General features: G+C 37.7%; 1 protein-coding gene across 3 annotated transcripts in view; it reads right to left on the bottom strand.

Moving 5' to 3' along the window:
* The window catches only part of MAP3K20 (mitogen-activated protein kinase kinase kinase 20), a 163,073-nt gene that overhangs the window by 40,027 nt on the left and 106,385 nt on the right, over positions 1–16,661 (bottom strand). For 2 of the 3 annotated variants that reach the window (XM_043488368.1, XM_043488369.1), the window contains exon 11: positions 10,103–10,238. In XM_043488368.1, the coding sequence (XP_043344303.1) occupies positions 10,103–10,238 (136 nt within the window). Of the gene's footprint in view, positions 1–496; positions 6,279–10,102; positions 10,239–16,661 lie in introns of those variants that run through there. The other variant, XM_043488370.1, reaches the window with a different exon arrangement.

The following is a 16,661-nucleotide window of genomic DNA, read 5'->3' as shown; positions in this document are numbered from 1 at the left end:
AGACTTCTCTTGAGCTCTGAGACAGGCTTATCAAGATGACGCCAAGGGAAGGCACTGAATGCAGGGTGAGCCCTCACTCTGGTAGGATTCTTGCACGCTGCTTGCAAAGATCAGTGAGAGGAAGGCTGTGGAGCCAGGCACAGCTTCAAGATGGTTTGAGTTTGGCAGGATAGGGAAGAAGAGTTAATGATCTCCAGCCACAGAGTGGCTTTCCCTTTCCTTTATGTCTGCTGTAGCTTGTTAACATATCAGTGTTTCTGCTGGAGGGTGAGTTCTAAGTCTTTCTGTCTCTCTTTGGGGATTGGAAAAAAAAAAACAAAACCATTTACCTCGTGACTGCCCCATCACTTTACAGTTTCATTATTTACACTCCAATTGATTTCGGGAGAGAAGAGCTCACACTCATGGGCATGTGTGTGACAATGATTCCTTCAAAGTATGTTGGGAATCCAATCTAACAAGTCTCTGATATACACAGCCACACATAACAAAGGGATTTACTGTCAAAACGTTTATTGCAAAATGGAGTCTTGAAACAAAGGAAAGCAAAGAAAAGTTCACATCAAAATGAAATGTATGACACCAACTTGGATTTCTGAATACATAGTGGGCTTTCTGTTGGAATATCAAATTCCAACAATGAACTCAGTAACTGAGTAGTCTTACCACACAAGAGTAAAATTTAATCTTCCATACAAACATGATACAAGATTTTGGCGTACGACTTGCTCAGAATAACATTGCGATAGAATATTTGAGAAAAACGTTTTGTTTAAAAAAAAAAAACAATAAAGTGATCATACCATCTATTCAAAGCTCACACTCAAAGAATATAAATATTTTCTATCATTTAGTACAAAAATTTTAAAACAGTGCAAAAGCAATATGTGCAGTGTATTGTATCTGACATTAAAAGATCTATTATTCTGCACACCATATAAGACAGTCAATGTAGGTGCCTGAAATTCTAATTCTGAAGTAAATAATCACATGCCAGAAAGCTCCTCACAGGCAGTGAATGGAGCGCCAACTAAGCTGGAGTCCGAGGAAACATAGCTAGTTGCCCAGATGTCCTGAAAGCCTCATCAGAGAGGCTGCAGTTAGAGCTATCAGGCTGTGCTACAATCAAAAGAACAGAACAGATTCTTCTCTCTGGCAATGCCTAAAATCTAAACAGGAAAACAGTCTTATCCCAAAGCAGCAAAAGGTACCTGATTATAGAAAAAGCATGCTCTATTATGTATACGGAATAGTAGATTCTGCTAGTCTCAAGAGGCAGAGTGTCAAAAGTCTAGTATATCCAAAAACAAAAAAAACAAAAAAACACAAAAAGGATCAAGGTTTAACTCAAATAAGTTTTAAAATGATCTTTCATGAAATTCTTATCACTCCAATGAAACCTCTGGAAAACAAAGTTGTGTTCTTCATAGTGCCATGAGAAATCATTTTAGATCTCTCCCAAACCTTCCCCCCACCCCCAATTCCTTGATTTTCATGGGGATCAAGTTTGAATTCCCCAGCTGGTGTTAAAGTCTAACAAATCTACTGCGTATTAAAAATCACTGGCTATAAAATGGCCCTCAACATTTCCAGAGCATCAAAAACAAGTGTATCTTCAACCTCTTCCCATTGGTTATTTATGTAAAATATTAAAATGTGATTTCTCTTTAAAAAAAGAAGACTGTTAAAGAAACATGTCCTTTTAAGTTAACCTGACTACTTTGCAGAACTGTAGCTACCTCAGTGATATTTTTCTTTTTTATTTATTGTGAAAACAGTGTAACAGGAGACTGACACCTTGCCCCTCTCTCTTAGTAAATTTAGCTGTTTCATAAACTTTCTACCAGCATTCTTAAGGGGAAAGAAATGATTCCCACAAGTAAGGATTTAAGGTAAATGACATGAATCGACAAAATTAGATTGTATAAGTAGTTGTAATTCTGAAAATGCATCTTTTGACTTGGATAATTACGTTTATGGGGAAAAAAATGAGATGTGGAACTCTACAACCGCCAGGTTTAGCTAAGTTTCTCGGTGAAGGAAGGGACAATGCCATGGGCTTTCTGTATTTAATTGTTTTATTGGGTGGGACTGGCACATAAGATTTGGGGCATTGGGCACTAAATATACTCTCAGACAACCAAAAATATGCCCCGGCATCACCAAACACCATTTGGTGACAGTGCTATCGTGGTTGAGAACCACTGAGAGGGTTTCATCAAATTCTGCATGATCAGCTTTATGAGTAAAGGAAAAAAGATAAAACAGTAGTTTATATTTTCAGTTGTATGGCTCTGATAATTATTACCACAATTTGGAGTTTCAACTGTAATTGTGAGTCTTCATATTTCTCTTTTTTTTTCTAGTTGATTTTTATTGGAGTACAGTTGATTTACAATGTGTTAGTTTCTGCTGTACAGTAAAGTGAATCAGTTATACATGTAGCCATTCTTTTTCTAGAGTCTTTCCTTGTATAGAGGTCATTACAGAGTGTTGAGCAGAGTTCCCTGTGCTATACAGTAGGTTTTTATTAGTTACCTATTTTATATTCTGTTTCTTTAACTCAGATTCTCTTTATAAATGTACATTTTTGTAAGTCAGGTATTTGGAAATAATTCTAACACCAATAATTTACCATTTAAAAAACTGATCCGAAAGGTAAATTAAAAGCTGTATAATTAACATCTTCATTCGAAATGAAGATGACTAATGACTAATAAACATTTCTTTTTAAAATTAATAGGGCCAATAATAGAGTCTAAAGTCTTCTAAATCATCTTCATAGATTGGATGAGACCACTTTAAGATTCTGTTTATATGATACAGATTGAAGGAATGTTCAAAACCCTAGAAAGGACACTGATTTGGAACAAAAGTAAAATAGCCAGTGCCATACAGTAATTATCTATAGCTCAATGTTAGGTTAGAAGATTTCAAGCTTATCACCGAGGTTATCAATTCTGCTATATCTGGAATCTTTGTAGTTTCTTGATGGTAGATTATTGAGCTTTGACCATCTCTGGAATATTGGTCAGGAAAATGGCACAGTTGAAGAGATTAGAGAAATATTACCTGATTGATGGTAAACCTATGGCTGTGTGATTACCCTTCTCTTTTGGCCCTATTTGGCTGCTTTTATTAATGCAAGAAAATCTTATGTAAAATCACAATACATCTAATTGCTATAAATTTTAAAAAATGTAAATTTAAAAACCATCCCATTCATTTCATACATTCTAAATTTGTTGCTGGTTAGTCTCAAATGAGAAGCAAGGTTTACATTCCTACAGAGGTACACAGATCCCCAAATCCGCCCACAGAGATTCCATGATCAGTGAGGCCCTTCCTGACCACACTGGCAAGTCCACAAAACTCTCCTATGAGCCACCTCCTCCTTCTCTCCTGTGTGTCCCAGTGCCCACTTAAATGTTTACTATACGATGCATTTGTTCTGTTTGTTGTCAATCTCCACTCACTAGCATGTGAGCTGTGTGAGGGCAAAGATTTTCATCAAGCCGTTCCCTAGAATGGCATGGGGCACAGAGGAGGGGGCTCGAGAACATTGGTGGGATGCATGCCTTTACCTTGGCCTGGAAGACGTGCAACGAGAGGCTTTGAACTACCTGGTCTCTGGCCCTCCTTCAGATTACAGGGTCACAGAGCCCCAGGGCATGCTGGGAAGGCAAGAGCTGAAAACCATCCCCTCTGCTCCACTCCAAGATCTGCCTGAGTGGCTTGGCTTGAATCAGGGAGGACTCCTGTATGTCTGAATGCAGACAGGACGCCTATTTATGTTTGCACCTGTTTGTCACCAGCACTGTATTGTGCTCTTATGGGTATATGGGTCTAAGTTTGCATAGACACAGGAAGTGCATTAGATTGGCTATGTGGGGAGCCCATCTTCTAGAGAAAACATTTATGGCTTCTTTCTGTGTTTGCCTGGTCTATGGGTGGTACAGGGCCTGCAAACACCTCAGACGAGGCACACCTTGCCACGTGCATGGTCTTCAAAGGGCGTCAGTGGATCACTCACATAGCTTACATTCTAAAGATGTTTGCTTTATCTTTCCTGAAAGTTGTTCACTTTAACTTTCATCTTATCCTACTCAACAAACACTACTTGAAATTGAGAGTTTCATTTTCCAGGTTAAAGAGACCACTTATTTTTCAGTGTCTTTTCACTGACACAGTTAACAGTAGCTAACATTAACTGACCACTTACCATGGGCTTGGTATTGTGTTAAATGCTTTATGTCTATCATTTCATTTAACCCTCACAACAATCCTTTGAAGTAGGTACTATTATCATTCTCATGTTAAAGATGAGCAAACAGACACACAAGTTAAATAATTTGCCCAAGATTGCACAGCAATTTTTGAATCACAAGCTGATTCCAGATCCTTCTCTTTATCACTGTTCTGTACTGAGTGGTCTACATTTCATACCCAGAACATTTCATTAGTAATTCTTCTCCAAGTAAAGCAAACATAGCACATTGATCATTTTATGATATTTTCCTACCCTCAATGGGGATTAGAAACATGTCATGCTTCAAATTCCAGGAGGCTTTTTATGATCAAATATACTTAGAAACAGTGTTAGATAATATCTATGATAATATCCTTAAATCTCCTATAAAAAGAACCACGCAAAGTTCCTTGGGTTGATAGTCAAATGAATGTCACTACTTTCAAACTTAGACTGAAGAAAAGTCTTTGTTCTTTTGCCTTTCTGTATATATATGTATAACTACAAATTTTTTTAGTTTTTTTTAAGTGTTTCATAGTTTAAACAAGCTTTGACAAATCTGTGACAACATTTTGAAAATATCTCTCTGGCTAGCTAGGTTTTCAGAGCAGCATCAACATTTACTTCTCTTTAACACCAGCATAGCCGAGTCAGGGTTTTTTGTTTTTTTTTTTTTAAAGACAAATCTGGAAAGTTTTATCTGCTATAAAAGGATCCTTCATTCTGCACTTTTGCCTAAGTAAGGACAGCTTTTTATAATATTTAGTTCCCTCTTTAAAATATCTCTACATGCATTTAGAATCCAGGATTCTCATACCCTTCTGGAAAACAGACACAGGTATACACCCCTATGGCACCATATTAACACTCACACTGTCTGGAAGTATCCCTTATCCTCTCTTTCTCTTTGTATAAAATACTTTGTATAAAGTGTAAGCTAAGCCTTAGATGACAGTGTGCTGTTAAGAAGCTTCTAGGGTGAGTACTGGCATGAAAGTACCGCATCTGATGCTGGTTTCAAACTAGAGTATTTCTCCTGCAAACATACTATTGAGAGCATCTCTTGGGTCTCACTCTCAGTATTCTTAGCACTTAGGTATTTCTGTAGAAGTATTTGTTACAATTTCCTTTCATCTCAATTTTTTTACTGTTGGATTTTGCAATCACTATCAATTATTTCTGACGGTACTGTATATTTACATAAGGGAAAAAAATGTAGTATGTTACAAGAAAGTCAAGTGTCAGAGAAGAATTAGGAGTTAAGAGTGATTGTCCAAAATGTAAGTTTTTTGAAGCAATTGGATAAATCAAATCAAATTATAAAGTATTCATTAAAAAAAAGCCAGAATGTCATTAGTTAAAAAAAATGCTATATTGCATATAAAATCACAAGTTTCTATAATCAGGCACCACATATGCTGATTCATTGAACAGACCTTTTTGGCTTAATTCCGCACCCCCTTTTCCTGTAAGCAAAGACAAATCAAAAGTAAAATTGTAAAGAAATGACAGTTATCTAAATGTGATTGGCCTAAAAATGCAGTGCTCGGTTTTCTACCTCATCACTGGTTTTTGTACAGACTGAGATAACAAGCTTCTTTTGTTTTCCCGGACATTTTCCATTTTATTACTTTGCTTTCTGCTTTCATTCACTATTATTATCCATGTCATTATCCTCCTCATCACCGTCATCGTCATCATCATCGTCACCTTCTGATAAGTCAAAATCACTGAACCCCAGGGCCATGTTGACCTTCTTCCCCCTTCTCTTAGATGTGGTTTTGGAAGAATTCTGCTTGGCTTGCATGTTTATCTGCATCCCAGAATGCAGCACAGCTCCTGCTTTGTTCATTGAGAAGATATCCCCAAAGCCCATCAGCATCATGGCCTGCAGACTTTGGTTCATGCCATGGCCCTCCCCGTTACTTGTTGCTGTGATCTGACATGACATCTCTGCACTGTTTGACTCCTCTGTCTTAGATTCAAAGTAAGACTCCTCAGACATTCTTGCAGCAAGAGGCAAGAGAAGCTATCATGAGGGAAGAAAGGACAGAAGTAAAAAGAGAAATTAGGACCAATTTATATCAAGGGAACAGATACCACAAAATTAATGGGTGCTGCATGGAAAGTAAATGATTAGTGAAATGAATGTAGAGGATTTTATGTGAGAATTTATTAATGGCAGGTTTGGCTCCAGCGTGTTTATCATGATTTATAAATGACAGAGTAGATCACATCAAAGTTTGCAAAGCACTACAGCAAGCCAAATTTTCAAATAGGAAGGAACTTGTAAGTTTTAAACCCTCATTTTGCAAAAACAAAGTAGTTTTTAGAATTTCTCAATTTTCCCCAAATTCATATGGAAAAAGTTAACTATTATATTAATGAAGACATTAAGTAGAGATTAATCTTAAGTAATAAAAAACAAAACAAACAAGAAACCCTGTACCAAAGAAGAAAAGCTTAGAGGAAGCATAAAAACAGTTCAGTAGTCAACATAGTTCTAGGGAGATTTGGGTCGTTACCTATCTTTTTAGCTAGATTAAGTATCTGACTACTAAAAAGGAGTCTAGAATTCACTTGTGTCTATTATTTAATACAGGCAGATATATAATACTAGTTATCCAATTCATGAAGTAATTCACTTATAAACAAATTTTAGATCATCTCTGACATCTAAGTATAAACAAGTATGTAAATATCTGAAAATTGGGAGGACAGGAAACTAGTATTAATTTAGATGGTCACCTTGGTCTCTATCTCTACAAGTTTCCTTCTTTTTTTTCAGAATTTTTTTCTAGGAATTCTTCTCATAATGGATACAGATATTTTCAATCTTACATAATTATTTTAAACAGCCAACATATTTCCATAAATGTTGTTCATACACATTTCAGTGGTAGAACTGTTAGGCTCGGAAAGAGTGATGGCCTCTTCTTTTGAGAAAGAAGCAAATTAAGACATATTTTTGATGCTGTGTAAATAAGGGTAAATTTATGATAAAGTACAAATAATATAACTCTGGGATGATCTTAACATTCTGTAAGTAAAGGTATTTTTTAGGGTCAATTTCCTAATTTTTAAATTAAAGTTGGAATTGAATTCTATTAAAAAATCATCTTAACTTCATTAGGAAAAGACCTCTATAGTTATTAGTTCAATAAGAACTTCACATAATTCAGCTAAAAATCAGCAGCTACATAGAAGAAACTGTTTTAAATCCTTTAAGACCAGAAACAAGCTATTCCTTTCCTTGCAGTCAAATTTCCCAGCCTCTCAAAGTTTTTTTCAATTGTTACACACTCTCAGGATCTCTCTGTTGCTTATCTACTTTATTATTTCATAGGTCTTTCCTCACATTATGTTAAGATCTCAAAAAATGCCTCTCAAATAAGCTTTATTTTTAAAAGAAGTAAAATTTCTATATCAAGCTACAAGAATTGTTAAAAATAAACATTGTTCATATTTGTATATGGAGAATCCATCTTCCCAAATATCTTTAACTAGTGTTTTAATTTCAGGAAAGAAAACACTGTTCTTCCTTGAAATAAATATAATAGTACATTTTTTTATGATGTTACTTAAATATCAAGTTATAAGATGAGGCTACACAGTCTCAGCTACTGAGTCTCCAGCCACTTTCTTTTAAAAAGGTTTATTTTATCCATCTCTCAGAAACCTCATTTAAAGTCAACTAGAAACTGACGTGAGGATAAAAGAAAAAACCTACTTATAAAATACCTGAGCACAAACCTTCTTTCCTTCAGAAATATCAGCTCTAAGCAAAAGAGATGTTAAAAGCAAGTACTGTACAGAAAGAAAACTTAGCCTCATAGGTTAAAAAAAAAAAAGGAAGAAAATCTCATTGAGATTGTGCTGCATGCTGTCCATTGTTAGACGGTAGCCCTCAGAGCAGCTCCTTCACAGAAAGTTTTCTGCAGCTAAAACACAAGCATAACACCTACCGTGCACTCAGCTTTTCATGATTTATTACACAGCTGCGTTACTAATAGCAATAATGTGTGCAAGGCAGCCCATAATTTCTTAGCAAAACTGATGCCGGTAAACCAAAGAAAGGTTCTAAAGCATACTTTAATGGGTCCTTTAAAGTTTTTTTTTTTTCTTACAACGCTACATTTAGAAAGAGTCAAGCCATGCAGTGCTTTATAGCTTAAGATTTCAATGTACTTAAAAGCCCCCACAACTCTCTTCAGAAGGTGGCCATATTTTTGCTTCTCATCAGTTCTGGGAGAAGCAATGTTCCCTTGCAGATCCTTAGCGTAATGCTTTCTGAGTCTGCCAGTTCAACCATAACAGGAAGCTTTCCTTAAATTTCTTTCTTGAAAGCCAAGATACAACTCACAGAATTTACAAAATGTGGTACTGTTTTAATACCACAAGACAGTCTTATGCATAACAAGTAAGTTTACTTGTTACTCAGTTCCTTACTTTGGGATTCCTTGGATAACCAAAGTCATTTTTTAAAAAGTTAAATCTGATAATAAACATTTAATTTCACTGTAGTTTCCTTTTTTGGATATCAGGTTCTTTCTCCACATAAATCAGAAAAAGAGGCAAACTATTTTATTCTTTCGACACTGTTAAATACTTAGTAGTTGGGCACTGGCTGCTTAATGGAGATTAAGACTTTTAAAAATAGGAAAGTTTTTTGAAGATCACAAATTAAAGAACATTTAAGTATTTGGGAGGTACAATCACCAAAGTAACTATCAAACATGAATTTAAAATATATAACAAGTGTACTTTTAATCATTATTTCTTGTGCATCTTAAGGTGGGTATATATCACCCATTTAAAACCCTGGAAAAGCCAATGATAAATTTATACTTAATTCTTTAAATAATAAATTATTTAAAATAGGGAAGAATGTTCTCCTTGTTTTCTAGAGTAACTTTTCTTATGTTTATTAGTTATTTGTACCTCTTCTTTTGTGAATTATGTACCTATAGTCTTTCCCCATGCTTCTGTTGGTGTCCTAGTTTTTTTTTAAGTTATTTCTGTGAGCTCTCTATATTTCTGTCTTAAGTATTTAATTTTATGAATTTGTAGTTTGTTTTTATTTGAATGTCATATTTTTTCAATATAGAATTTTTATTTTTCAGTAGTGAAAAAAACAGGAAAGAATGGTGAAATTTGACTAGACTTTAATATATCATGTCAACATATAAGCTCGAGTTAAGTGTATAAACAATGAAGTTTTTAAGAAGAATTTTTATCTTAATCCAAATACAAGATTTGGAGAAAACCAAGATATTTCTTGGCAGAGTAAATACTTGAAGCTTGTCCTGAGAGAACTATTTTCCCACTTTTTTGCTGCCCATGATCATGACCCTACATTGAGTAAGGAATATTAATACTCGTCATTTATAGATCATTAAGTTAGCTTTTAGAAGGAAAACTGGTTACGTTCTGACACATCAATGACTCTCAGACAGCTAACTGCCTTGGTGTAGTGTTTATGAATTACTGATAGACTCACTCTAAAGAGTTCATCTGCCTCAAGGCACAGGCTCTGGGGACCTGATGGTGCAAAGTACACTGCAGATGGTGCAAAAATACACTGAATTTTATTTTTGTAATTCTAACATACACACACACTGACAGAGTAACAGTTCTCAGGGACAGAGCCAGAAACAGGATAAGCTTTTCTTCTAAATTTCTGGAAGTTTGTTAATCGAAAAGAGATAGGAAGCGCTGCTCAAGTATAAACGCAGGTCCTCTCATCACAGCGCCAGGCGGCAAATGAGGCGGCGGCAGGGGAGGAGGCGCCATGCTGCCATGCTCAGCCAGTCTCCCGAGTGGGGGTCAGCGAGCCCCGCGGGGAGCACTCACCGGGGTGTTGGACTGCTCTGTCAGCTTTTGCTCCCACATCTTTAGCCGTCTTTCTCGTTCTTTGAGCTCCTGCTCTTTAAAGCTGAGGTCACGTTCTAGTTTCTTCAGTCTCTCAAGAGTTGCTTCAATTTCACACCTGCAGGAGGACATAACTGGCTTAAATCGCAACTTTGCTCAAGAGGTGTTATGTGCTGAGGGGTCCATCATGATGCTTAATCAAAGGAAAAGGCTAAAACCTGTGCTTTGAAACCAAACAGTAAACAGCGAGGGGAGCAAACCAGTCCATCCTAAAGGAAATCAACCCTGAATATTCACGGGAAGGACTGATGCTGAAGCTGAGTTCCAATACTTGGTCCACCTGATGCAAAAAGCCGACTCATTGGAAAAGACCCTGATGCTGGGAAAGACTGAGGGCAAGAGGAGAACGGGACGACAGAGGATGAGATGGTTGGATGGCATGACTGACTAAATGCACATGAGTTTGAGCAAACTTTGGGAGATAGTGAAGGACAGGGAAGCCTGGAGTGCTACGGTTCATGGGGTCACAAAGAGTAGGACACGACTTAGTGACTAAAAAACAACAACAACAACAAACTAGCAAAGAACAGGACATCTTTCATATCCTTCAAAATCAACATATAAACTAGCTTGGAAACAAGTTTGGAATACTTTCTCAAAGCAGTGAAGAACCACTGTCTAGGGCCTGAGCCATGGAACTGGTGTCCTGGTTTAGTCATTTAATAAATGCTCATAGTCCTCTGGCTCTATTGTATATCAGCTTATCTTATATTCATTACAGTCCCAAGAAACAGGTATTGATCTTGCATAGAGAGAGATGGGAAAATGACACTCTGGTTAGATGATTACTGTCCCTCCACTCAGAAATTCACCTTAGCCTATTCACTGGCTGAGTAACTCCAGCAATCTACGGATTAACCTGACTCAGTTTTGTCAGCTGTATGGGGTGGTGGTTACCTTTTATCGGGACCCTGCAAACTGCCTGATCCTAATAATTGTCTGGGCAAAACATACCACACAACATAGATTCCTAAGACCCTTCCTCCGAGCTCATGATTGAGTAGGGCTGGGTAGGGCCTAGGAATTTCCATTATTTGATATGAGTTTGTTTTTACAATCAGGCAAGTGTGAGAAACCCTGGATCAGATGAACTCTAAGGTTCATTTTAACTCTAATAATTTTAAAAGCAAGTTAGTTCCTTCCCAGACTCTATGCGCTGACCCGCCTCACCACCTGGAACAATATGTCCAGTTACAGAAACCTGTCCTTGACGGAAATTAAAGCTGGTAAGATGGCTCAGTGTAAGTTTTTTTCTCCTTCAGGGCTACTGTTAATGCTTAGGTCTAAACTTATGCTCCGAGAGTTGGAAGTTCTTTCCCGTGAGTTTCTGCAGACCTTCTGAGGAAAGCAACAGTAATGAGACTGCGAGCAAGGAGAGACAGGGAAGAAGAGAGGATGGGGGAGAGGAGGACGCAGAAGGAGGAAGGGACTGGGGAGACGGGAGCTGCTGAGCCAAAAGCTGCTTCCAGGTGCCCTGAGACACACCTACCTACATGTCAGACTGTGCGATTCGGTTCGAGGTCTTGACTACGGAAGTTTGAAGCCCCCAGATCTAAGTTAATAGATGTATGCAGCCCAAGTCTGCCTTTTTTAGGGAAAATCAGAATAGATGGTAAGTAAATACATGAAAACAAAAAGGTGTGGGTATCACTTGACCAAATCCAACTCAGGGAACAGCTGCTGAGGTGGATCTGGACTTGGGTCACACATTTTACTTCCCAGGCTGTCTGCAGAGCAAGGGAGGCCAGGAAAGTAAGTGTAAAAGCATCTGTTGTCAACCCTCTGTCCCATTGAGTGGTGCCATTTGAAAGTTACAAAACCATGTAAGTCATACTAGAGTCCTTAAAGAAAGGCAGCAAATTGATCATCTTTTAGAATTATGACTGTATCATAAAATCCAAATTTTATATTTCAGACATAATATTATGCCCATTCACAAATAAGTGTTTTTATTTTTCAAATGGAGGACTGAGGGGAAAAAAGAAAAACTCAGTGTAGATCTTAGGTTAAACTTAAGCAACAGAAAGGAAAGAAAGAATGAGTCATCTTCAGTAAATAAGAGGGTGAGAAAGGAGGCGCAGAGCTGGGCACACGGGGCTCTGGGAGGTGGCAGGGGCCTGGCTGCTGTCAAGCCCTGTCCCAACTCTCCTGCCAGGGGGGCTGAGCTCACTGATGTCCTTTCTGATCAGGGTAAAATGGCCAGCACATTTGATTTCACTTGTAATTTAAGCCTAGGATTCATCTCGAGTTACAGCTCTGGGGGTGCACTCTGATTCTGAGCCCTTCTGGAAAACAGATCAACAGTTAAGTAAGCTAGGTAAGCTGAGAGCTGCTGCAGAAAAACACCGAATGAGCAGGCTTCCTCAGTCTGTGTCTTCAGGGTCAGCTCCCATACACGACTTTCCCAGAAGCCCTAGGATCCTGACAGCAACGATCTTATGCCGTAAGAGATGTAACCCCAATCCGGCTGCTGCTGCTGCTGCTAAGTCACTTCAGTCGTGTCTGACTCTGTGCGACCCCACAGATGGCAGCCCACCAGGCTCCTCCATCCCTGGGATTCTCCAGGCAAGAACAGTGGAGTGGGTTGCCATTGCCTTCTCCTACCCCAATCCAGAGGGCAACACAAAACAGCTGCTCCTCTGGCTGTCCCCTCTGTTTTTCTTGATGCATTTTTTGCATCAAATGCATTGGTTGATGCACTTATGTAATCTTCCTGTTCTGAAAATAAAGTTTGTATGTTTTCAGTTGATAGAAATTATGGTTTTTCTCTTAAACCAAATCCACTAAGATTGACTTCAACCAGTATCAGTTTTCCCTGTCAGAAACAGGCAATGAACTATAATTATCTTCTTTTAATAGAAACTTACTTTGAAATAAAAGATCAATTCATAAAAGCAGCCATATTATATACACTACAAGATAAATAGATAATATATTATGATATTACACTTAGTGTTATATATTTATTAAATGACTTGTGCTAAATCCAACTCTCAAAGATTAATTTTTAAAAAATCTTTATGTTTTTTAAGAAAATATTTGGCTGTGCCAGATCTTAGCTGGGGCATGTGGGATCTAGTTCCCTCACCAGGGATGGAACCCAGGCCCCCTGCATTGGGAGCTCGGAGTCTTAGCAATGGGACCGCCAAGGAAGTCCGTGTATTTTGTTTTTAAGAAGGTGTGCTAGAGTGAGTATTTTGATCACCGAGGAAGAGTGCAACCAGCAGAGTGTTTTGCCAAGAGACAGGGACCTGGACAGTCTCCACAGTACCACGGAGCTCATTCAGTGCAGGTGACCACAGGCCTGCAGACAGTCACATGGGGCAATGAGAGCTGAAAACGTGACCAAGAGGACCACACTTTCTGTTCTTAATGTTCGTGGCCACTATTGCTAATCATAGGAAGAGAAATAAGATGAACATGTGATGAACAGGAAAGGCTCACTAGACACTAGTAGATTTCTTTCCTGTCATTTATTAGGTTAAAGGAAAGGGCATAGTTGATGTGGTTTTTAATAATCTAGTCTTAAAAAGAATTTTCAGAATAGTCATTTAATTTTCTAAGACTAGATGCTTCATCTGGTTTACGTGTAGAGGAAGCTCCATCAGCAAACAAGCATTTGCCAGAAATGCCAGAGCAGGACAGGAGTCCAACTTCACTGAGACTTGTAACTTCCTACACATACTTTGGACCCTAGAAGCACGGTTTCAGGCACCAAATAAAAGTCAGCGGAAGGAGAGGAGCAGTCTGTTGAAATGTCCAGGTGACCTGAAAAAACATTTTCCTCTTTTCAACCGTTGGCACACAGAGTGGGGTCATTGTTTTCCCTAAGTCATCACCTAAAACCATCACGCCCTGTGATGCTTCTCGTTGTTACACGGGAATCAATCGAGTCAAGTGAACACTGCACGCTAATGAGCAGGTGGCCTGACAATGGCCACAAGGGCAAGGGCAGCACCACCAGTGTGTACCATGGCGGGCCCCCGGGGTCAGGCCCCCTGGTTTCCGGCACTGGTTCTGTCTCACAGGTATGATCTCAGGCAGGTTGTCCAACCTGTCACTGTCCTGGGTCTTGTACCTGTGATGTAAGTTAGGGTTGCTGTGTGGATTTAAAAAGATAATCCAAATAAAGTACAAGCATCTGGTTAAGAATGTAATAACAATAGCTGTGTTCATTATTGTTACTCATTAGTATTATTATTCCCCACAGTTTTAATCAATTGCCAAATTCAATGAAAACAGCTCTGCTGCCTCTTAAAGTATAGTTTAGTGTTTCTGGTAAAGATACATATCCTTTCTCCAACTCTCAGGATTAACTAGCTCCTGAAACAGAGTCAATGAGGAAGCACTCTGGGCAACTGTTTGCCTTTTATTAAAATACATTAATGTATTACCAATTTTATTTCTCTCATCTTTTTAGCTTGAAGCATTAAAAAATATTTGTTATTCAACTAATCCAAGGTTATTGTAGAAAAAAAGATAATATTGAACTTTTTCTACTTTTTTCTATGTGCACATATATGTACATGTAAATATGTTTTTTATTTTAGAACAAATGAAATCATTCTGAACATACTGGACTGTAGCATTGATTTTAAAACCATTTATCAGATCTGTATATAAGACTCAACACTGTTTTGTGTATGGAGCTATCATAATTTTTTAAGTCATAAAAACCACACACACAAAAAACCAAATCAATCTTGTTTCACTTGAAGCTCACTTCCAGTTTTATAGTTCTAAAGGTTGTGATAAACAAATGTCCATACATTCTCACACAACATTCTCATTTATTTTCTTAGGGATGAAATGGCAGTGGGAGAGGTGTCTGATCTATACAGTCAAACTCCTCCAGAAAGGTATTTCTCCCCCAGAAAAGTGTGAGGAAGTTTACAACACTAGATATTTTCCTGATATAAATTTGTGCCAATCTGATGAATAAATTGTGTTCCCTTTTATTTGGCTGCTACATGAGGTTGAATACTTTTCACATGTTTATTGACCCTTTGACTTCTTTTTTTGTGAAATACCATTTCAGGTCCTTTAGTATGACATTTTAATTGTTACTTTAAAGACAGAAGTGGTAGTTTTCCAAGTGTAATCTGGGGGCTTATGAGAGCTTTTCAAAAGTTAGACTGGTTTTCAGAATAACATTAAGGCATGATTTACCTTTCTACTCTCATTCTCACAAGTATTGACTTTTCCACATGCTTCCTGACATGGGACAGCACCACAAGCTGAATGCAGAAGCAGGATTAATTATTGTTTTTCAAATGAATCAATAAGTACCTATTTAAACTTTTTTCTCAGTTCTGATTTTGAATGTAGTAAATACTGACAGATGTAACTCATTTAAACAAAAGCCCTTTGGAGTCCTCAATGATTTTTTCAGAGTGTAATGGAGTCCTGAGACTAGAAACTTTCAGAAGAACTGACACATCAACTAGGAAAAAAGCTGTAACAATATGGCATTTGTCTAGGAAATTTATTGATGGTGGGTATTGCTTTTGGTCTTATGGAGGTTTTGCATCTTAATACAGAAAACTTAGCAACTTCCCCCTATTTTCTGGTTGTATTGACATACTTTGAAGGCTCCCTAGCTCATTGATATTAATAGTAGTATTAAAATCCTACTAATCCTTTGGCTAACAGATCAAACAGCAGTTCCTCAGGGAATCCCTTTATTAAGCCCTCAGACTAGATTAGATTTCACGGTTTTATAGTCTCAGACCTCCAGCACTGTCCTGTCATAATACTTATCAAAATAGTCATGAAAAAGTTATTTGTATATTTGTATTTAGTAATCTAATATTAAACTCCAAGTGCACTGTTACTGTTCTGTTCATCACCAGAGCCCATACCTAAAGAACATCTTTTCCCAGCAAAGGTTTAATGAATATCTGAATGAATGAATATAAGAAGCACATCTATTAAAGCAAACAAGTCAACTTACATGTTTCTATCCTCTTGTGTAATATGGCGATGTCTTTTAAGATTATTACTACTATGGTATTTCCTTCTCCAAGTATTTGTTGAGCAACCACAGTGTTCAAGACATGTTCTAGATACTGCAGTTACAGTGATGAACAGAAGAGATGATCTGACCCTCTTGCATGTTAGCTAGCAAGACACGCCGTTATTAAACAACAGACTGCAGAACAACTTATTAATTTCAATAGAGGGTATGAAGGAGATGCTCTCAGGGCACATAAACTGGAACTTCAGTGGGTCTGGGGTCAGGACACACTTGCTTGAAGGAGAGCTGTTTTCAGCCACTATCTGAAGTAATATGAATCAGAGCCAAGTTGGGTTTGGGCATCACGGCTGGTATGCTGCTGAAATTGGATGAATTTTATACAGAAGAAACTGCATTTGAAAGGATTCTGTATGAGGGAGAAATAGACACATGTTGAAGGACCAAAGCCAAAAATTAAGGGGTAGAATGATACTCAAGATAAAGTAAGAGCACAGAGGGTGTCGT

Source organism: Cervus canadensis, chromosome 15, assembly GCF_019320065.1.
Source record: "Cervus canadensis isolate Bull #8, Minnesota chromosome 15, ASM1932006v1, whole genome shotgun sequence".
In the NCBI taxonomy this organism is placed as follows: domain Eukaryota; kingdom Metazoa; phylum Chordata; class Mammalia; order Artiodactyla; family Cervidae; genus Cervus; species Cervus canadensis.
The sequence above is the reverse complement of the archived record's forward strand: the minus strand, read 5'-3'. Positions and strand labels throughout refer to the sequence as shown.